The following is a 22,895-nucleotide window of genomic DNA, read 5'->3' as shown; positions in this document are numbered from 1 at the left end:
TCATCCGGAAGGAATTGTAGCAGAAGGCAGGAACTGCAAGTTACTTATTAATGTTTTCTGCGGGTATCCCACAGCTTTTTCACTTGATGAAGAAAATCCCCGCTACGTATGTGCTGTCACCCTGCATAATCATGAAGGAACTGAATCCATAACTAAAACATTTCCAAAATAGCCTAGCCTCGGGGGATTTCCTGCCGGTTGCTCATCTGCTGTACCCAGAAAGGCTGCCTTCTGCATTGCATCATAGGTGCCTGAGAAGAAAGCTGGCAGCAAAGAACAGGCTTATCAAGAGGAAATGCTTTCTAGTAGTCCATGGTCTTGAGCACCAGAGCTTCTGTTTCTGGTCTCTGTCAAAAATATTCTGCTTCATGGCTCAAACAGCCAACAACACAGCACTAAAACAGAAGAGTCTGTGCCCCAACAGCTCTTGGCTGGAGCGATAAAACGGACAAAAGCCTAGTTAAGCAACCAGGAGGCACGTTGGGAAGCTACCAAGTAGGGAAACTGAGGAAAGAGTTAGAGCCACCCCCCTTGCCATTTCTAACCAGGCTGGGTGCAGGTTTGTTTATTGGGTAAAATAAAAATTAAAGGCGTGAGCCAGCTAAAGTAAAACATGTTGAAGTTGCTGGAGGTTTTCAAGCAGAGGCTTGAAATGGGCATTTCTCAGGAATACTGTAGCAAATGCCAAGTAGGGGGTTGGACTAAAATTCTGTGATTCTAAGCGATTTCAAAGCACATCTTCAAATCCTTCCTTCTGAAATCCACAGGAAATTAAAGTGTTTGGGTTTGCTTCTGGGAGGAGGCTCTTGCACAAATAAAACAAAATCCATGCAAATAGGGGATTTTTGCTTGTCCTCCCTTCCTCCTACAGCTCTCCCTGCCTCATATAATTCAGCTCCAAAGGATTCCCAAACCCAGGAGCAGATTTTCAGGGGCAAAAGAGGCTGCTGTGCTGAAGAGGGGGCAGAAGAATTTGCTTGCATATGCTTTCTTCCACTCACACTCTGCAGGATCCCTCCTCTCTCCTTTAACTGGATTGTGTCCTGACTGAATTGGGGAAAACAAGCAAACCATAGGACTGCTTGGTTAGGTGCACCTTTCACCCCAGCCCCGTTCTTAAAGATATTTTTACAATGTACATGTTTTCCCATTAGCTTCCAGTTCATTTCATAGTGCTGTTTGGTTCAAGGTAGCCATAGGTGTGATGGCATTTGAACAAGTGGCATTGAGCGAGAATTGAAAGAAAAAGGTTTGTGAAGGAAAAAATACATGCACTGTGGAGAATTCAAGGGCAATATTATTTCACAGTACTGGTGGATGTCATCATCCCCTTCAATGTGCTAAAGAAACCTGAGCATTATTCAAACTGCAGGGAGAGGGGCTACTAGGGATGTGCAAATCAATTTGAGTCCATTCAAGCTCAAATCAGGGTGATCTGAACTCAAATCGAATCTCCCCTAAAATGGAGGACCTAGTCTGAGTTCAAATCAAATTACCACTGATATGAGTCAAATCGATTCAGATAATTTGAGTGCCATTTTGAAGCTATTTTTCCTGGGGAGAGCAGGTCTACCCATTGGGGTCAGCAGGTAGACCAGCCCTCCACCCTGGACTTAGCACGTCAGCCCACCTCAGAGAATTGGTCTACCTGCCAGAGTAGTGGGGAGACCCAGAGACTTCTTGGACACCACTTGCTCATTTTTAAGTGAGAGACCAGGAATGGGTATTTTGTGGTCAGGCCCAGCTAGCATCATGTACTCTCCAGTCTTGTCTCTACATTTGTTGAAAACCGCCCAGAGATGTGAGTTTGGGGTGGTATACAAATGTACTAAATAATTAACAAACAAACAAATGAGGCCACGTCTTTCCACCCTACCCACTGGATGCATGTGCTCCACCTCTGGGACTGTTGGTCTTCAATGCATGAATGTTAACATATTCATGTAATGCATACAAATAAAATCTAATGCAGCATCTGTATGCCAACTGCAATTCAGGAATAAATGTTTAGTTGGAGCCTGCACACATAATCGATTCATTATGGACATATGTCCATTAAAATTAAAGCATTCTGTCCATGGTGGACAGCTGGAGGTATCGGAGGTGGAACAGGTAGAGACAGTCAGTGAGTTGAATGGTAAGGCATGATCTTGCTGCCACACTGCATGTACAAACAAGACCAAGGACACAGTATCATCTGATCTGGGCTACACTACTATGATTGATATTTTATAGTTGTGAAAGAGGAGTAAGGTCATTCACACGACCAATTATGCTGCGGCTGGGGAGGGTGGGGAAGCCTATATACCTCCCTCCACATGATCATTGCTTCTTCAGAGTGCCACCACTCACGTGTCCACATGACCAGTGCAGCAGCGGTCACCCAACATGGGACTGGGGGCAGGAAGTCTTCCTGCATCCCACAATGCACTGTGCGGTCAGCATAGAGGCAGCCTGCTGCAGTGCAGCAGGGCTCCTCTCCCTGTCTGCACTGCAGATGAGGCTCTATGGTCGCTAGTGGCCATTTTCAAAGGCCTGGTGCTGCACATGACCAAAAGGTGAGGTAGGACAGACTCCTTTTTCTGTCCTACCTCACATTTTGCCCAGATAGCAGATATGGGCTACCCAGGTCAGAGGCTCGGTCTGGAGACCTCTCAGACAACATGGGTTGCTTGGGGAGGAGGTATTTTAGCCAAGCTGCCCATGTTGTGTAAACAACCTTAGTGAATCTTAAAGTACCTTTTAAACGGCTGTAGGCTGCAGTTCTCCTTAGGAAGTAAATCCTGTTGAACTCAGTGGGACTTATTTTTGAGGGAACACTATAGGATTAGACTGTCAGCCTATTTTAGTCTTTTCTAATACTGACTGTCCCAGGAGAGAACATTCTTTGTTAGCTTTCATGAGCTGTAGTGGTCAGCTGGAGTCCTGTTGTTCAAGGCAGCTTGCCTTCCCCTTATCTTTGATGCCCCTTAACTAGCTAAGCATCTCAGTTATCAGGGTGATGCACATGTATACACCAAGTGTTGTGCGGAACATCAAACCTTTCGCACTCCACACACTGCTACTAGCACCCCAGTCCAATGTTACTTCCTGGGGCTGAGTGCATGAAAACCAGCAGAACATTTAGACAGTTTTAAATATCTGCACAGGCAGGGCTGAGAGAGGAGTTCAGTTCATCTCACTATGCACAGCATTATGTGCACAAGAGGGAACAACTATGCAGTGTTCAAAAGGCATGGAAACACCTTCTGTTCCCATTTTTGCCCACCAAACACATAGTACTGTGCATTAGGAGCATGTGAACTTAATAAACCAATCAGGAGACATCGAGAAAGCGCATTCAGCCTATGCATTATACATTCAGAGCATCATGCTGTTTCCAACTTCAATCAACATTTATACCCCAATGTGCCCCTTTGCTGCCAAAACTGTTCCTAGCAAATAGCTTGCTCAAGTTTCTTGGGGTGGGGCGGGGGACACGACAGAGAAGGAAAGCTTAGCAGGCACCATGCCTAACAACAGAGACAAAAATGAAAATCAACAACTCCAACCACAGGCCTTTATCTGATTGTAGATGTAGGAAATTCTGGCTCTTTCCCCCTTCATAGCCTGTTAAACATTCTCAAAGCAGTGATATGCCTTGCAGATCAGGGATCCCTAGTCCGTTATGTGCTGGGTGATAGTTTTATTGTGGTGTAACTGTTCAGTGCCCACAACATGTGCAGATTAGATGGCAAGAGTGACTCTTAAAGCTTAATCAGACACAGAAACCCAAAGCCCTCCAAGGGCTTCCCCACCCCCGTCAAAGCAGTCTAACTGCTTACAAATTTGTGTTGCTATACTACTTAGGGGGGAAACAACTGCTTTGAAGGCTTTTGTGCTCTAGTGAAACTCCCTCACACACATACACAATCCACAGCCACAACCCATTTTCTTTTCTCACAAGCTATGCCTCCAGAACCACAGATCTATCTATCTATCTATCTATCTATCTATCTATCTATCTATCTTATTTTTATACCACCTGATATGTACATCTCTAGGTGGTATACAAATTTTAATATTAAAAATCACAAATTAAAATACATAAAATACAATAAAAACAATATAAAACAAGTTATTAACATTATTAAAATTAATTCTATTTAATAGCCTGCGAGAACAGGAGAGTCTTGAGGGTCTTCCTGAAAACAAACAGAGAAGGAGAGGCTCTTATTTCAGCAGGGAGCATATTCCAAAGCTCTGGAGCAGCCAGTTACAGAGAAAGCCCGGTCCTGAGTTGCCACCAGATGAGCTGGTGGCAACCATAACTGGACCTCTCCAGAAGGTGACAGGGTTTATGACAAAGGAGACACTCTCTTAAATACCCTGGAGCTAAGCTGTTAAGGGCTTTATAGGTAATAACCAGCACTTTGTATTTCATCCGGAAACATATCGGCATCCAGTGCAGTTCTTTCAAAACCGGTGCTATATGGTCCCCTCATGTTGTCCCAGAGACCAATCTGGCTGCCGCATTCTGTACCAATTGTATTTAAAAGCTCCATTCCCATTGCTACTGGCAATCCCAGCAGCTGCAGCTTTCTCTCATTGCCATTCTTTCCATAGCAATCTTCTCTTCTCTCCTCTCACTCTGGCACTTGGGGATTTGCAGGATGGAAAGAGAGTGGGCAGCTGAAAGTAGAGAAGTGGGGGGAAGTTGCAGCTTCTAAGATTTCCAAGGCCAATGCAGTTTTATAATTGGCAGAGATCTTGCTGGAGGTTGAGATGGGAGCTCTGCTACCCGAAAAGGGGGGAAAGAATGTTCTGCTGGGCAGGGCTGAAGGGATGGGTAGGGGAGAAGTCAACCAGACTCAGGAACTGGCATCCAAGAGCCAATGAGGTGTAGTGGTGCAGGAGTGGGCAGCCCTGGCCCTCCAGCTGCTATTGAACTACAACTCCCATCATCCCCAGCCACAATGGGGAAGATGGGAGTTGTAGTTCAACAACAGTAGGAGGGCCAAGTCTGCCCACCTCTCGGTTAGAGCAGGAGTGGGGAGACCCAGGTTCATATCCCCACTCAGCCATGAAACTCACTGGGTGACCTTGGGCCAGCCTAGCCTACCTCACAGGGTTATTATGAAAGCAAAATGGGGAAAGAACTTTGTATGCTACCCTGAACTCTGTGGAGAAAAGGCCAGGCTATAATAATATATGGAAGAAGAGGGGAGCCTTTTGCTGGGCAGTCTTTACTTTTTGTGTGGCACTTCCCCTCCTTTCATGCTTGCCTTTTGCAGCACATATAACATTAATTAGCTATATGGAAGTGGAGAAGCGAGTCCTGAGAGCACTATGGTGAAAGGACGTGTGAACACTTTAATTCTAAAGCCATCATGTCCCGGAAATTGCATTCCTTTCACCATTTGTTTTAAAAGGATGTCTGGATTAGCCCAGGGAGGACTTTATTGCTTTCATCATTTTAAGCTTGTCAGTTGAAGCAGCTTCAGATAGGGCACTGAGCTAGCAAGCGAATGGTATGAGTGTCTTGTTCCAGCTGCCTTGCTGAACGAGGAAGCTGCATTGTTCAGGTTCTGATGCTGGACAGGTCCGGTTTCCTGAGCTGTGGTGGCTGTTGCTCTGAATGGGGCCTTTCAGGTTTAATTTCAGGTAAAGTAAAGTAAAGTGTGCCGTCAAGTCGATTTCGACTCCTGGCGCCCACAGAGCCCTGTGGCTTTCTTTGGTAGAGTACAGGAGGGGTTTACCATTGCCTTCTCCCACGCAGTATGAGATGATGCCTTTCAGCATCTTCCTATATCGCTGCTGCTCGATATAGGTGTTTCCCATAGTCTGGGAAACATACCAGCAGGGATTCGAACCAGCAACAAAAAATCTCCTGCCTGAAAACTTGGAGAGCTGCTGCCAGTCAGAGCAGACAATACTGAGCTAGATGGACCAATGGTCTGATTGAGTATAAGGCAGCTTCCTATGTTCTTAAATGGTGATGTGTAAAAGATAGCAATTTATAGCAAAACCGGAGTAGCAACTTGTAGAAGGGAGCGATAGTAATGACAGAGGTAGTGAAAGCAGTGCATTGATCCTTATGGCAATCCTTTTCAGCTCTGCACCTGATTTGACAACTACCATTCCTACCTAATAGCAACATGGATCTTTCTCCTGCCTTCTTTACTGCTTAGACTTGGTGTGGGAATTGTTGGTATTATGAGATCACCCGGCATTCTCTGTGTGTCCGTCCGTGTGTGTGTGTGTGTGTCCCCGGCTATCAACTTCGCAATGCCTGGCCCAGTATGGACCAAATTGGGTACAGTTGTATGGACACATAGAGACACCTCAACAGTGTAGTTTGTGATGATCCATCCATCCACGCATAAACATTTGAGACGTAAGTAGGCGAACTTGTGAACCGTCTGATTTGAACCAAATTTGCTGTAGCTGTAGGAACACATAGGGATGGTTCAAGGGTGTAGTTTGTAATGGTGTCATCCACCCTGATTCAAGATGGTGAAAGTGTGAATGGTTGAGGTGCAAGTGGGAACTGGTTTGGACCAAATTTGCTATAGCTGTAGGGACACATAGGGACACCTCAACGGCATAATTTGTAATGATGTCATCCAACCCAATTCAAGATGGCGAACATGTGAATGTCTGAGGCAGAAGTGGGCTAACTTGTGAAGATGGTAATTATCAATTAACATTATAGTGAAAGGAAAGTAGGCAGATTATTTCTTACCAGAACAATTCCCCCACCCTCAAATCAGTTGACCTTTCAGCCTCATTGTGCTCAGGACAATTGTGAGGCAAGGTACGTATATGATTCCAGTTGACCACATTTGTTTTATTAACCGACAGTCAAGTCTTGAAAAGAGGAATCTCAAGTAGCTGTCCTGATGCAACCTCTCTCTTTCGTTGCTCTTATTATGCACTTGATCACCCTGAAGATGTGGACCTTTCCCAAAAAATCTCCTGCTCATTCCAATAAAGAAACTAGCACAATATGAAGCTTGCACTTGGTTCAGTCTCGAGGCTACAAGATAGAATAAAGGAGACCATGTGCTTGGAGATACTCTTAAAAGTTATTAGTGAAAAGGTTAAGATGATACAAACTAATTTGGGATTTCATAAGTGGTTAGCTTGAGATTCTCACAGGGCATATAATAAATGTTAGCATAGGATTCTCTTGTTGAGTTTTCACTTGTTTAAATCTGCTAGCTTTAAGACTACCTATCCTCTCCCTTCCTTGATCATTAATAATGTTCTTTCTCCTTGTTGCAAATTGGGAATTCCATGTGCATAGTAAGAAATACATATAGAAAGAATAGCACTGGGCATTTTCCATGTGGTATCGCTATAGAACAAATCTATATATGATGTTCCTATACAAGTAGGGATGATTTGGATTTTATTTTACAATATTTCAGGTTTTTTGTTACAGCTTATGGCCAAACAAATAAATTGACTTACTACCTAGAAAATGGTACTGTTGTTTTTAAAATAAAGGACAGTCTGATTAAATCAGATGTTTTCTACTGCTCAGGAACTAAGCTTTAGGCTTTGTTTACACCACCCAGTTTCAGGGTTGCTGTTCTGCGAAAACAACGCACACACACACACACATAGAGAGGTCATGTCCATGTGTTTTAATCACACCTGCTGGCTTTCTTCTTGGCTCATTCACAAAGCCCTGTGTTTCTCTAGCATGGCTATCTGCTTCTGCCAGAGAGAACAACTTTGCTATTGCTTAAATGATGACTTCACCAAGGTGAAAAAGCAGTGAGATAAAAACCTCAGATTTTGACTGGGTTGCCAGCTGTCCTTCAGCTCACTTTGGTTTTTGATTCCCCCCATAAACATGTAAACAAACCAGAGGTTAAAGCAAGTTCAGGAAATGCTATCTGAGAAATAAACAACAGATCAAGCAATCAGGTCCCAAAGGGCCAACAAAAAGGCTTTCATTACTTGTAACCTTCTTTTATCTAACTGGCTCCATAGGCTTGTTTCACACCAGGAAGCTGCTTCCAAAATGCCCTTCTGTGCTTACAGTTTCTGCATAATGCCATGCAAGCTTAGCCAATATGGTTTACTCAGAAGTAACTCGACTTCAGTGGAATCTGCTCCCAAATACATGTGCTTAGGACTGAAGTTTTTAGGATCATACTAGACACAGCAAATAGCCATAGCTTTAGGGGGCAATTTTCAGTAGGAAACAACTCACAGGAAAGGACCTGATCTCCCCTTCCCCTCATGCCATGGTCTTGATCAGGATTGGGTCCTCTTGCTGCTGGTTTTTGGAAGCACTTCTGATTGGAAGCACACCTCTTAAAATCTCTTTTGCGTGCACATCTACTTGGCCCCAGGGGCATAGCTAGGGGAGAGGGGACCCATGTTCATCCCTCTCTCTGGCGGCTTCCCAGAGTGAGGGAGATAATGAAGAAAATAGGGAAGGATGGAACTGGAGGGCCCTCAGGAGCTGACCTTTGAAAAGTGAGTGGAAGCAGGGAAAAGTGGTTTCTGATATGTGTGTGTGTATATGTATGTGTGTGTGTGTGTGTGTGTGTGTGTGTGTGTATAACACATTTATATCCCGCTCTTCCTCCAAGGAGCCCAGAGCGGTGTACTACATACTTGAGTTTCTTTTCGACTGACTGACTGACTGAGTTTCTCCTCACAACAACCCTGTGAAGTAGGTTAGGCTGAGAGAAAAGTGACTGGCCCAGAGTCACCCAGCTAGTTTCATGGCTGAATGGAGATTTGAACTCGGTTCTCCCTGGTCCTAGTCCAGCACTCTAACCACAAGCCTTCGGTATGCAAGAAGAGAGGGACTTGTGAAGCTCTGCAGGGATCCTGTGGCACTACCCAGGCGCCACAGTAGGGGGTGCTAGTGACACTTTCAAATCTGCTACCTATGCAGTCTTAAAGGTAAAAGGTAAAGTTTGCTCTCAAGTCGGTGTCGATTCCTGGTGACCACAGACCCCTGTCACATCCAATATTTGACTTTGCTAGGAGGGAGAACTGTAGTCTCTAAGTAACCCTGGATACCTGGAAAATTTGTTCCTCTGCAGTGGAAGTGCTTACTGAGGTGCAGGGGAGGGGTAGGATATTGTCTAGATTGTGAGGGAGAAATAGTGATGGTTGTGCTGTGCCTGCTCAAAAACCTCAACATCTGGAAATGCCATCATATCATCACATTACTATTTAGGATCCCCCTTTAACCTGTTTATTTAGATAGAAAATTAGACATTAACAAGGCAACTTACAGCCTTGCCTGTATGGTTAGAATGTCTGGGGTCACAGCAAATTCCATAAGGCTTTGGAGGGGTTTAGGAGAGGTTTGCTTGCTCTGATTTTTAGACAGTGTTTAAATTTTAAACAGGGTGGTAAGGGTTTGCGTGTATGCACACAGCTGTGCATTTGTATCAGGTGTAATATTAATTCTGAGGCATAAAGCCAAATAGCCTTCCCAGAGGCATCAAGGACTGCTCATGTTTTAAGAAATGGACTTAATTCTAGCATATCTCCTCTCTCTACAGTATTCTGATCTACTTTAGAACACTCCAGTTTCTATCCAGCTCTCAGAACACAGTCATTGATTTTTGAAAATGCAGTTTAGATTCAGAGCTAGCTCTCTCTCTCTCTCTCTCTCTCTCTCTCTCTCTCTCTCTCTCACTCACACACACACACACACACACACACACACACCATCAAAACTGGCTGGAAAACGTTATTGATTCCTCCCCCCCCCCCGCCATTCTTCCAAGGAGCTTGGGGCAGCATACATTATTTATATTATTTAAAGAATGTATATCCTGTGTGAGGCAGCATGATTCTCCCACCCCACCATTTTATCCTTGGAATAGCCCTGTGTGGTAGGTTAAGCTGAGAAGAGAGAGTGAGTGGCCTAAGGTCACCCAGTGAGCGTCATTGCTAAATAGGGATTTGAATCTGGAACTTCTCAGTCCTAGTTTGACATGCTAACTACTATACTACTGTGAAAATAGCCTATTTCACTATAGATCTCTCTCTGTGTGTGTGTGTGTGTGTGTGTGTGTGTGTGTGTTTAATTTCTTTTTCAAACCATTAAATAAGCTCTGAGTAAACTCATTTCTGCCTTAGTTTGCTTGAAAGCCAGCAAGAAGAAAGCACCTTGGGGAAATGCATGCAATTCTATAATGTGCGCATCTTAATTCCAGGTTTGAAGACACCGGCATCCCCCATAAAGTATTTTCTGATGGCACTCCTACGTACGGTAATTATCAGGATTGCTCTGAAGGAACCTGGAATATCAGCACTCCTACTGATCAGGATTTGAATTCTGCAATAAACAGCTAATGATAACAAAAATGGCACGATAGGCATTTGAAGCCATGAGTTGGACCCAGAATAATTTCAAGTTCTAGAGGTGCATCTCCTCCAAGGACCTTTGCTGAAGGTGGACAGAGCCTCCCCAGAGTTCACTTGGAAGATGAGTGATGGTACATGGATCACACTTAGTCCGGCAGAGTTTGCTCAGCTCCAGCAGTATTCGGAGTGTAAGTATTACATCTGTCCAAATGCAAATGTTTGTCATTTTGTTCTAGATGCTTTAGACAGCCAACAACATAAAGTATCTTGGCCTCCAGCACATTGGATAAGATACATGCAATTCATGTCCTCCTTGTCATAGGAGTGGCAGATTTAATTTGTCTCATGGCATATAAATAGTTGCATGGGGGAGGTTGGGAGCGGGTCAACAAATGTGTGATGCATCTGACCCATTCTTTCACCACTGCACTTGTATGCAAATCTGCACTGATTTCCTGTTAGTCTGCAAGACAGACTGGGACAATGGTCATATTTGCAAGACTGAAAAGTGACAATGCACAAAAGGGAGGAATCTACAAAATGATTCTTAATATGCTATTTTTGGGAGATACTGCTTCCAGCACTAAAGTGCCAAAGCCAGGAGCCTAGAACGCCCTTATGTCTATAGTATTTTGGTACTGAGCATTCAAATGTTACAAATTTCACAACAGAAATGAAATATAGATATGGCACAGATCTTCTCACGATCAGTGAGCAGAGCCTGGAGTGGGTTAGCGGGGAGAGCGGGCTTAGTCCGCTCTCCCCGCACACGAGCAGGCAGTCTGCTCCAGACGGCCAAAGCGGCTGCCCACACAACTGCCAGCTCCATTACGGAGCCAGCGGGAGCTGGCAGGATCAGGGACCGCATGGCCCCCGGAAGCTCCAGCATGCCCTGCGCCAGTGCATGGAGAGACCCCCGAGCTGGGAGGCTGCTTTTAAACCTCCCAGTTGGGGGTCTACTTGTGAGTTGCCGTGGCGCAGAGCCGCGGTGCGGCAACACACGATTTAAAAAACCGGGTTTGCGGACCGCTCGCTCCGCAAACCTGGTTTTAGGGCAGGGGTAGTTCGCCTGTGAGCCCGGTGGTTCTCACGGTCAGGCGAAAATCAGGCTAGGCTCTGCTAGCCTGATTTCACCTGATCGTGGGAACAGCCTCAGTGACTGTTCCAGGGTTACCCAGTAAGTTCATGACTGTGTGGAAATTTGAAACTGGGTCTCTCTACTCCTAGTCTGAAATCCTAACCACTGCACCAAACTGGTACATGTATGCTCTGGCAGCATGTGTTTTGCCATTTCCCACCACAGTCTCATCCCCTACACCCTATCACCAGACTTAATTATAGGGCTGCCTCACACGATGACGATAATGTGGACTCTACGGAAATCTCAGATCATCAAGGCATGTGCACTTCCATGGAGCATGTGGCGTGAACTCAGACTTTTTCCTGGATCCCTGATTGGCACCATGCCAAGCCCACATCAGTAATCTTAGATCTGAAATGGGCTTGGCAATGTGGACTTGATATGGTCTCAATTGGGGTTCCTGGAACATTTCTGAGATCACATGGCATGCTTCATGGGAATGTGTGTTCCTCAGGGATTTGGGATTCCAGAGAGACCACATTAATATCATTGTGTGAACTAGCCTATGCTGTCTCAATACTGGTTATCCAAGCAGATCTCTGGGGTGGGGAGAAGAGAAGGAACTTACATGAGGTTTGGACACTCTCCCCCCACCCCCATCCAGGCTGATAGACCAGATTCAAGTGTGCTGGTTGGCTGGTTTAAAAGGTTTCGTGCCCTCACCTTTTAAGCCAGAACTTCACAAGACAGCTTACGATAAAACAATAAAAACAATCCATTAAAATAATTCAATTGCATTACAAGACAGGTTAAAGACCCAGCAAGACAACCAGCTAGAACAGATCAATGAAAAGCTTGGCAAACAGGAATGTTTTCACAGCTTTTGAAAGAATTGCCAAGGGCACACTTGACAGATCTGGGGGGCAGGGGTGGTGGTGGCATAATTGTGACACCAAAAGTCCCTGTCTCTGGTTCCCACCTAATGAAACTTGTGGTGGCTTGTGGTGAATCAGTTTGATAAGCACAAACTATGAACCCATGATTTGATACACCGCTGTGAACAATCCTAGTCTGGGCTGACTGATAATGAATATGGGCTAGTGTTCCTTGTGTAAGGGGAAAACAGCTCAACAGTACGCCTATCTAAGAACTACACATTGGCCATGTATGAGGTGTTAAGAGGTTGAAAGAGGTGAAGAGGAAGTGTTATGCTAGCCAGAGGACAGAGTCACTCAGAGGAAGTTCCATAACCAAAAGGGCCTGGATTTGGGGGGAAGGAGGGGTAGAAGTGCCATTAAGGAAAGGAAAGATCATGCCGTTGAGTCGTTGTCAACTCCTGGTGAACACAGAGCTGTGTGGTTTTCTTGTTAGAATACAGGAGGGGTTTGCCATTGCCACCTCCCACGCAGTATGAGATGATGCCTTTCAGCACCTTCCTGTATCGCTGCTGCCCGATATAGGTGTTTCCCATAGTCTGGGAAACACACCAGCGAGGATTCGAACCAACAGCCTCCTGCTCTCTAGGCAGGTTGCTTCCCCGCTGCACCCTTAGGTGGCTTCTAGGCCCATTAAAGACAATGTCAATTCCAACTTAACTCTGATGGGGCAAATTCAAAAAGAAGCAAGCCTTTTCTGCCCACACTCAGCAGCCGTCTCTGCCCCACAAGTCTCATGTCAAATTACATAAAGTGTCAGCCAGTGGGGTGGAGATGTCTGGAACAATTTCTTCCCACTGACCTTATCACCATAAAGTTAATCTTCCAAGGACTTCAGCGCAAACATAACATTCATTGCCAGTTATGAGATGAACTCTTGAGCGTTTGAACAGTTCTCTTGCCGTTTATTTTTAGAAGCTTCTTTAGACATTTGAGAACAGATTCCTACTTATAAGCATTTTCCTGTGGTATTTCAGTCTATGTTGATCCTTTGGGGCTGGCTCCTTAATTCAGGGCAGCTGAGCTGTGAGACTGTTGGGACATTTCACCTCCTAGAGAGCTGAGACCCCGGCATGGAAGATTAAAAAAGGAAACTGCCTTGCATCAAGACATATTATGAAAGAACTCTTCTCAAATGTTCTTAGTGGTAGAAATTATGGAAGGCATTATCGTCTCGTGTTAAATTTACTCTGCTATTTTGTGCAGGGAGCACAGGGAGCTAAGCAACTTTCAGATGCTCACTCAGTCAGTCGTTCAAGAAAAGAATAGTTAGAATGGAGAGCGAGCGCACCGGTGTGGTATAGTAGTTAGAGCAGGGTTTCTCAACGTGTGGGTCCCCAGATGTTATTGGACTTCAACTCCCATAATCCCCAGCCCCAGTGGCCTTTGGTTGGGAATTATGGGAGTTGAAGTCCAATTACATCTGGGGACCCACACGTTGAGAAACCCTGAGTTAGAGTATAGGACTAGGACCAGGAGACATGAGTTCAAATCTCTGTTCAACCAAGAAATTAACCAGGTGACTCTGGGCCAGTCACTATCTCAGCCCAACCTACCTCACAGGGTGGTTGTGATGATAAACATAAACCATGTACACTACTCTGGGCTCCCCAGAGTAAGAGCAGGATGGAAATGTAAAAATAAAACAAGAAGTAAAAATAAAATGCTACCATGCCATGATAGAACCAGGTTATAATTATTGCTGAGTGGGGGGAGCATGCATAATGATGAACATTTAATTTTTGCACATGTTCTTTCAAAGGATAAGAAGTCTGTTTTGTGTATTTTTGAACCCTGCAATGTACACACACGAAGGCTATTAAACTCCTCCCCCTTTTTGCCACTGAAATTGAAAAGCCACGTTGCTTTTCACGCTATTAGTTCCTTCTGACCCCTAATTTTCCTTACAGTGGCAATAGCAGTAGGGAGTGTTGGTAGTGATGAGAAAACTGCCTCTAAACTGGCTCCATGCATGCTTGTTGTGTTCAGACTCTCCAGTTCAATTGCTCCATGTCGCATCTTGAAAAAGATAGAGCCACCCTGCAACAGCTGAGCTAAAACTCTTGACCTGTGTGTCCATTTTCCTCATACATATGCTGTCTTAGCTCTTCGTACATCACATGACAGCCTGGAGTGGTGCACAGAAACTGTCAATGCTAACTCCAAGGCAGAGTTGGCTTTAGGGATGTGCACGGAACTGTGGAGGTGCAGTCCAGCGCCAGCGGGGTGGACTTTAAGGGCGGGGTGGTGGTTTTTGCACTTATTCTTCCCGCCGCTTTTCCCCCGCTGGTGCTCTGTTTCAGTGAAATGTTTTTGGGGCGGAAGTTTTCCTCCCTGCCGCCCCTGCCCCCATTCTTGTCCAGAAATACCGGAAGTAATGAGCACACATGTGTCCGCCATGTGCGCGCACCCACTGAATGCATCACACACTGCGTGTGCACGCTACATGCGTGCTCCTCTGGTGAGAGGTGGAGGGATTGGGAAGCATGATCAGAAGGAATACCCTAGTGGGGGCCACTTTACCTTGACAGAAGTCCCAGCTTCACACAGTGGCCCTATTCAGACATAATGTGGAACTGCAGGTCCAATGGATTCACGGTTCTGCGCCCCTTTCCCCCGCTCTCCCATCTGCAATCGGATGTTCAAGAGAGCTGCCTCTCTGCAGACAGTGAGACTGCAGAGAGGTGGGGGAGCTGGCTGTGCGGGCTTCCTTCTTGATAGGATAGCCTGCACAGCCAATCAGGCCAGAGGGAGGGAGGAGCTTCCTCCCCCAACTCCAGTTATGTGGGGCCAAAACTGCGGTGCCAGCATGTGGATGTAACTCTGGGACCACAGAAATGGGGTTTGCAATGGCCAAACTCACTCTGAACCGAAGGTTCTGATTGGAGTTTGGGGAGGGAAACTGTGGGTTCCTTCCTCCTGAAAACTCCATTCCCCCAAATTCAGACGTGGGGGTGAGGAAACCGGAGGTGAAGGGACCTCCAGTTTCCTGTTACATTTGAATTCGTTGTATCCTCTGGCCCTTCGAGTCCTCTCTGTTCATCTCTTTTGCTTCTTCTAACGTTCTTAAGCACCCTGTGCAAAGACTGTCATCCCTAGGAATTATCTGTGCAAGGTGCCTGGAAAGCTTAGAGAGCAAGAGGAAGACTCACCCTGCTGTCAAGGGTTTCCATGCATGAAGGGACAGTGATGGCTTGATACTCAGCTTGATATTTGGCCTTTACTGGTCTCCCATCCTCAGCAAGGGCCCTCCTTGCCAGTCTCTAGGTTCCGAGTAGGTTGAGCTGCTGGACATTTTCATCATAAAAATGGGGTTTGAAGGGCAAAAGGTTTCCTGAAATACCCCAAGAAGCAGACCTTTTTCATGCTTGTTTCCCCACCATGCAGCAGCTGTTTCAGTGCCATTTTAAAAAGACCATTCTTGTGTTTTATAATCATGCGACATAACCAATCAGATTACTGTCAAACTACATAATAATTTAAGCATGTGTTTTACACTGACATGCTTGTTTATTTGAAACTAAATAGTAACTTGATTGGGGAGTGGGCTATGGATAGGGACCCCAACATGGAGGAGGCATCATGGTCAGTCCAAATCAGGCCTGCCTGTGGCTTCTATTTGCCGTGGGGAAATAGCTGCCATTGGTGCTATATGAACTTGTGGTGAAACAGACATGTGTGATTGTCACACATGTCATGAACTATGAATGGTTTGCCTGTTGGAAGTTCAGTGAAGGAAAAACTGTTGAAGTGGTCTTAAGCCTGCCAGATCTTCTCACACCAAGGCAGCTACATTCTGAGAGAAGAGAAGAGAAGGCAGCTGTTTTCTGTTTCCTGCTTGCATCCAATATGTGTCATTGCTAGGTGCAAGTCTATCTGCTTCAAAGGAAGCATCCAGGATATTGTAGATACAGAGTTTAAGCAGCTTGTACATTTGCCAGTCCATTAAGAATCTTGTGCAAGAAAGCAGACTGAATTCTCTTGAAATTAAAGAGCTGTGCCATGATCTTTGCAGCTTCGTTTCAATCTAAATGCTTGTGTATATAATCATTCCTAAGCTTGATAAACTGCAGGAAACGTCTGAGAAAATAGATGACTGTTATTGTTATGCACTTTCTCCTTCTAGATTCCACAAAGAAATTAAAAGATGTTTTAGAAGAGTTCCATGGGGATGGGGTCCTATCAAAATATAACCCAGAACAGGTAAGGAAACATGCAGTGAACGTATTCTTCAATGTTTATTGACTCAAAATCAGCTAGCTGTATTGGTGTGTTTGAACAACATTCACAGGGGGGCGGTTCACATGTAAAAGAACCGAGCTAACTCACCACTTATCCAGGTTAACTCACCTGATACGTTCCCCAGTTTTGCTTGTCTGCAAGCAGAAATGCTAGTTAACTCACCCAGAAACAATTGTGCTACAGTGGTTGGTGCAGATTAGCTGGGATTTTTGATCTAGGATCACATCAGGACCAGCTAAGTAGTGCCTCCCGTGCAGCATACAATGGTTTGGGGAGGCTTTAACCAGGATTTCCACTTGTGGACAAGCAAAAATCAGGAATATGCTCAGTGAATTATCCCGGGTAACTGGTAAGTAGTTAGCCTGGTTCTTGGTCATATGAACCAGCCCAGGGTCAGTCAAATAGCAATGATTAAGATCAACCAATGTTCACAATGCAGTATGAGAGCTTTTGAGTTGTATGGAATTCTTTCTTAGGCTGGATGTTAAAATATAAGTTTGAAATATAAACATATGTTATTTATCACATCATAAAACAGATGTTTCTGAGTAAGGGCATGATGTTAAGCCTTTGTTTGCAAATGATCTCAAAATAGCAATTTAAAAAAAAGATCTTGCAGATGTGCAGTATGATCCTAAATGTGCTTACACAGAAGTCAGCCTTATTGAATTCAGTAGGATTTATTCTCTAGTAAATGCGCTTAGGATCGCAGTCTTAATTAACTTGGAATGTTGCCACACTGGGAACACCTCCAAAGAGTGCAGCAGCACATCTTGCCCAATTGCTGTGGTGGGAAAATGCCTCCCCCCTGATATGAACCTTCCTCCCTCCCATTTTAGAAATAGGGGCTGAGGTGCATCTTGTCACCCTGCTGGTGCTTCACCACACCTCATGGAAGGGACACCCCTGCCCAATTGTCTTCTGTTTGAGGCTGGTTATGGTGCCTGGTTACATGGGCAGGATCAGGGGCATAGCTAGGGGAGAGGGGGCCCTTGTCCACCCCTCTCCCCAGCAGCCCCCTCGGAATGAGGGAGATAATAAAGAAAGTAGGGAGGGTGGCACAAGGGGGCCCAGAAACCTATCCATTGAACTATAGCTACTACACCCCTGGGCAGGATTAAGCCAGTAAGGAACTGTAAGCATTTATATTTGTGTTAATTTTAAAGTGAACATTAAAGCATATTTAAATCTCTTAAATTTATTGTTACTGACACTGTGTCAGCCTATTTCAAATACTATGAAAATCAAATCAAATAAATAAATAAATAAATAAATAAATGTTCATAAAAATACATTCTTATAAAGTCATTCAAGCAGAATGTATGTCAGTTGCAGTGTCTGGGGATGCAGTCTTGCCAGCTGGTCTCCCAAGATTTCTAGTGTATCAGAAAAAGAACAATCCCAGATTAAACGCATTAGAAATCCAAGATTTAGAATTTCCTGCAGCGTCTGTATGTAAGAAACGCAGATCTCTCTTTTGTTGTTTATGAACCAAGATACAAGCATGAATATAGTCAATCTCTACATAGGAAGCTGCTGTCTACTTGGGGTGTGTAAACAGATTTGATCAAAGGTTTGGGGTCAAGCCGATCAAGCCGAACCCACCCCCCAGGTTCGGCTCGACCCCAAACCCGAACCGCCACCCCCGTTCAGGGATTTTATTAAACAGCAATTTTATTAAACAGATTTTTTTTATTATTATGTTTTAAAACGTACCCCTTCCAGGGGGGTCCGCAGCGGTTCCCCCTCCCCCCACCAGCCTCCTGGAGAGTTAAAACCTGCCTGGTTCAGGCGTCTTCGGGCCTTTCCAGGCCTATTCCCTGGTGCAGCAGCCATTTTGGAGGCTGCTGCGCCTGCGCAGTAGGACCCTGCATGGCCTGGGTCATGATCTGGCCACGCAGGGTCCCACTGCGCAGGCACGGCGGCCTCCAAAATGGCCACTGCACCAGGAAATGGGCCTGGAAAGGCCCGAAGATGCCCGAACCAGGCAAGTGTTAACTCCCCATGAGGCTGGCAGGGGGAGGGGGAACCTCCAAGGAACCCCAACACTGTTTCAGAGAAGCCCCCAGAGGGTGTACGGTTTTTGTTTTTAAAATTTTTTAAAAATTAATTGCTCAGTGAAACACACACACCCCAGATCAAACCAAACCAGGGTGAGTTTGTAGGGGGCCAAAATGGAACTGGCCCAATTCAGTTCGAGTTCGGTTTGAACTCTAACTGAACTGGGCCAGGTGGTTTTGTGCACATCCCTACCTTCTACTTCAACAGACCATTGGTCCATCTAGCTCAGTATTGTCTACACGGACTGGCAGCAGCTTCACCAAGGTTGCAGGCAGGAGTCTCCCTCAGCCCTATCTGAAAATGCCAGGGAGAGAATTTGGCACCTTCTGCATGCAAGCATTCAAATGCTCTTTCCAGAGTGGCCCCATCCCCTAAAGGGAATATCTTACAGTGCTCACATGCAGTGTCTCATTCAAATGCAAACCAGGGTGGACCCTGCTTAACAAAGGGGACAATTCATGCTTGCTACCACAAGATCAGCTCTAATTTGGGGTGGTGATAATTATGTGTATATACAGCACTAGTTTGTATTTTCATTGGATTAAAATGGGTAACATTACTTTTTCCTATGGTTTTCCTCTTAAAACCACAAAAATTAAAAGTTGAAGAGAAGGCATTTTTGTTCCTCATGGTTCACATTGTGGGGCAGGAGTGGCTCTTTTCATGGGGCAAAGTGAGGTGTTAGCCTCAAGCAGCAGATTCCTGGGGCACCAGCCAGGTGGCAAAATGCTCCTTGTTGCTGCCATTGGAGCAGCTCTTTGAAGTTTTTCACACCTGGCTTTTAGTTTGCATCTCCTCCAGAATGGAGGTGTGCATTCACATATTGGCCAAATTTACCCCAAAGTCCCTGAGAGCTATCAGGGAGCACTTCATACACAATTCGGGTTTTTCATCACACATTGGAGTGTAGCCTGATTTATAGCTGGGGTTTAAAAAAATCTGCTTTTTGTGTTGGTTTTTTGTTGGGGTGTGTGTCTTTGAACTTGCAGTAAAGTTTCGCAGATAACCCATTAAAAAACCCTCTACTTTAACACCTCTCTTGAGAAAAACACACATTTTTCCAAAGTGCAATAAACTTGAGGAAAGGGGGCATATCGTCACCATTATAGAAAAGGAGATTAGTAAGAACAATCCTAGTGGGTTGTTCCCAGGTGAGAGAAGGAAAGTGCTGCAGAGCTATTCAATAATATAAAAGGCCTCCAGAATAGGAGAATATCAAATGAAATCAAATAAGAAATGGGCACAAAGAATTTGTGAGGACATTCTTGACACATGAAGGTAATTACCAGGACAAGCCAACAAAAGAAGCATCAGAAATTGCAACTGTGCTCCCTATTAAGGAGAGTACTTGTTAGGCACTTAGGAGAGAACAGGACAAATGCTGTGTTGTGGGTGGCTGTAAGTGGGCTGCATTGCTTTCTACCAAGCGTGTATGCTGCGGTTTGCATCCCACGGCAGGAGATATTACTGTGATTATTTCTATTGCACAAAGCAACTGATGTAGGTATAATTCATTACTACCCGCTCAGAGAAATTACTGCATTTGCCATTGGGTTTAATGACTAATTGCTTTTAAAATCTCTTTGAAGAACATATTTGCTTTCCAGCAGAGGATGTGGAGGAAGCTGACCATAGAAGAGTTATTTTATTTTATTTTTTGAAAGGCTGGGGGGTTATTTTCTTGCAGTCCCATTGTGTCATTGAGTGTTCATTTGTTTAATGCCCTTCCTACTACTTTATCTCAGCAGGAATAACTTATTGGGGGAGCCAATAACCCACTGCTAAAATTATGCCACTGCATCCCCTTCCTACATTACTCAGGAGAAGCCAAAGTAACATTGTTCTTTCTCACTCTTTGAGGGGATATCCCAGCATTACTGGCATATAGATCAAGGATACCCTTCAGACAGTGGCTTGCCTGTAGCAATAGCAACATGTCTGTTGCTATGAGCAGAAAGCAAGGCTATGTACAGACATTTCTGGGAACAGGAGTGGGTGCAGATTTTTCTGCTGTGGAGTGAGCTCGACTTCCCTCAACATCTCTTTTAATGACACACATACAGTATCTTGATCGAATTCTGAGTGCTTCTTCCTGTTTGCTCCCCTTCCATGTTCCACATGGGCTGTCTGTTTTGTGTTTAATCTTTTTCATCTTTTTAAAACAAAGTGTCTTGCATATTTATTTGCTCAAAATTTGGAACTAAAAATTTAAACTTAGATTAAAAAATTTAAATTTAGATTTACACTGTTATGTCCACTTTAAGAACAACTCCAAGAAGGGAAAGTGATGGCTTCACGATTAACACAAGGGCCAACCAATCAGTACTGTGCATAGCCCTGCTCTGAGAAGGCAGGAAGACACTTGTGCTTGATACAAAGACTAGCCAATTGATGCTGTGCAAATCTGGCTTTAACTGAAAACTAGTTTAAATCCCCCCTGAGCTTGATGTGGGCCTTGGATGCAAAGAGAGCACCTCTACAATGAGCTCACTTTATAATGAAATTTATGGTGAGTTTATATACATCTGTACACACCCCAAATCTCATAAATGGTGCTTCCCTTGTAGCACAAAGTAGCTGCCTTCAGTTTGCCATAATAGTATGAGTTGGGATTGTCCTAAATTCTAGTGATTTTAGTTTCATTCTACATTTCTTTCCTAATTTTTTAATGTAATGATTTAAAAGGTTTTGTATATTATACAATTACTTTTTTCTATTGCTGTTAGTTTATTTGCATTTGTTGCATCTATAGACTGGGAATTCCCATGCTGAATTCATCCCAGTTTTCTCATATTATTCTGCAGTGATGGGAAAGATTTGAAGGAGGACTAGGTCTCACTTAGAGCAACTGCTAGGAGAGTGGGTCTTTCCTAATAAGCGGGGGAGTCTGGGGAAATCCAAACAGAAGGAGGAGGAATCCCCCAATCCAGAGGAATTGTGGGTGGATCTATTGCTATCCACCCAGCAGAAGAAGAGAAAGGTTTGTTCTGCTTGTCCTGGCCGAAAAGTGCAGCTGACTGAGAGGCTGCTGGGAAAATGGGAAGGAAGGCCACAGCCTGGGGACTGGAGACATCAGAAAGATCCCTGCCTGTGAGTAATAAGATAAGGACCAATCAGTTAGATGCGTGACATAAGTTATTTTCCTTTATTGTATTGCTTAAATTTGAATTGCCTGTAGGGGTGTGCAAGCCAGCTTGCATCAAGCCAGGCTTGCCACCAAGCTGACCCAATTTGGGTGATCCGAGTTTGAATCGGCCCGGCCCCTGAAGGCTGGGTGCCGGTCCAAGTTCAAACCGGGACACCCCCTGGTTCGTGGAACCGGCTCATGGGCTGGCTTGGGGGTAAGGGAGTATACTTGTAAAGGGGAATCCAGCTAGGATTCCCCTTAACAAGTACAGGGGATCTCCTAGCCTAAAAAGACTTTCCTTTTTAAGTTTTAAAGCGGGGAGGGGGGATGCTTTTTTAAAACTTAAATGAAGCCCAGCCAGTGGCAGGAGTGGCCGCTGCAGCAGCGGATACTCAGGAGGTGGTGGCAGGAGCTCCTCCAATCACCCCACCAGCAGCTGAAAAGGTTAAATTTCGTCTTTTAAATGAAGCCCTGCCAGTAGCGTGGGTGGTGGGGGCAGCCACTGCGGTGACAGTTACTCAGGAGGTGGCAGCAGTGAGGACTCCTCCAACTGCCCCACCACCCTCCCTGGTTCGACTGTGGTTTGTCTCACATTAAAACAAAATGGGTGGTGGCAGCCTACTGTGAATCCCTTACAGTCAACAATTCCCCCCAATGAACAACCCCCTCCTCCTCTGGCTCTGGTAGGAGCTATGACATATTCTGTAAGGTTTTATGAGGTCTATATCTGCTGTATATTGCATGGACCTTGCTTCTGAACCCAAAGGAATGGAGAGAGCCAAAAGTCTCTATTTCAAACAATAGATCCCAGAGGACCCATCATCAAATAATCTTGTTGCACAAGGTTTCTGAATCCAAACCTCTTGGGACCAAATTACATGTGACTTTAAACATACCATTATCTCATTTGGAACAAATTGTTACTTTATAATAGCAGCTGTGTGCTGCCCCAATCTGGATTGAGAACGCAACTTGGAGATGGGTGGTGTTTAACTATTTGCCTATTGTTCCATTTTCCTGCTGAAAAATGTCCTCTCCTAAAGCTGCCGTGGACTCTTGAATGTAACATTTAATACAGTGGTACCTTTGGGGGCCCGTGGCAGATTTTGGTGGCATT

General features: G+C 44.8%; 1 protein-coding gene across 11 annotated transcripts in view; it reads left to right on the top strand.

The window, feature by feature from the left end:
• DGKG (diacylglycerol kinase gamma) overlaps positions 1–22,895 on the top strand; it is a 300,941-nt gene that overhangs the window by 115,471 nt on the left and 162,575 nt on the right. For 10 of the 11 annotated variants that reach the window (XM_053308427.1, XM_053308435.1, XM_053308434.1 and 7 more), the window contains exons 2-3: positions 10,182–10,520; positions 16,475–16,551. In XM_053308427.1, the coding sequence (XP_053164402.1) occupies positions 10,454–10,520; positions 16,475–16,551 (144 nt within the window). In that variant the 5' untranslated portion in view covers positions 10,182–10,453. Of the gene's footprint in view, positions 1–8,354; positions 8,476–10,181; positions 10,521–16,474; positions 16,552–22,895 lie in introns of those variants that run through there. The other variant, XM_053308431.1, reaches the window with a different exon arrangement.

This window comes from Hemicordylus capensis, chromosome 3 (genome assembly GCF_027244095.1).
Source record: "Hemicordylus capensis ecotype Gifberg chromosome 3, rHemCap1.1.pri, whole genome shotgun sequence".
Taxonomy (NCBI): Eukaryota; Metazoa; Chordata; class Lepidosauria; order Squamata; family Cordylidae; genus Hemicordylus; species Hemicordylus capensis.
This window is presented reverse-complemented; position numbering and strand designations above follow the sequence as displayed.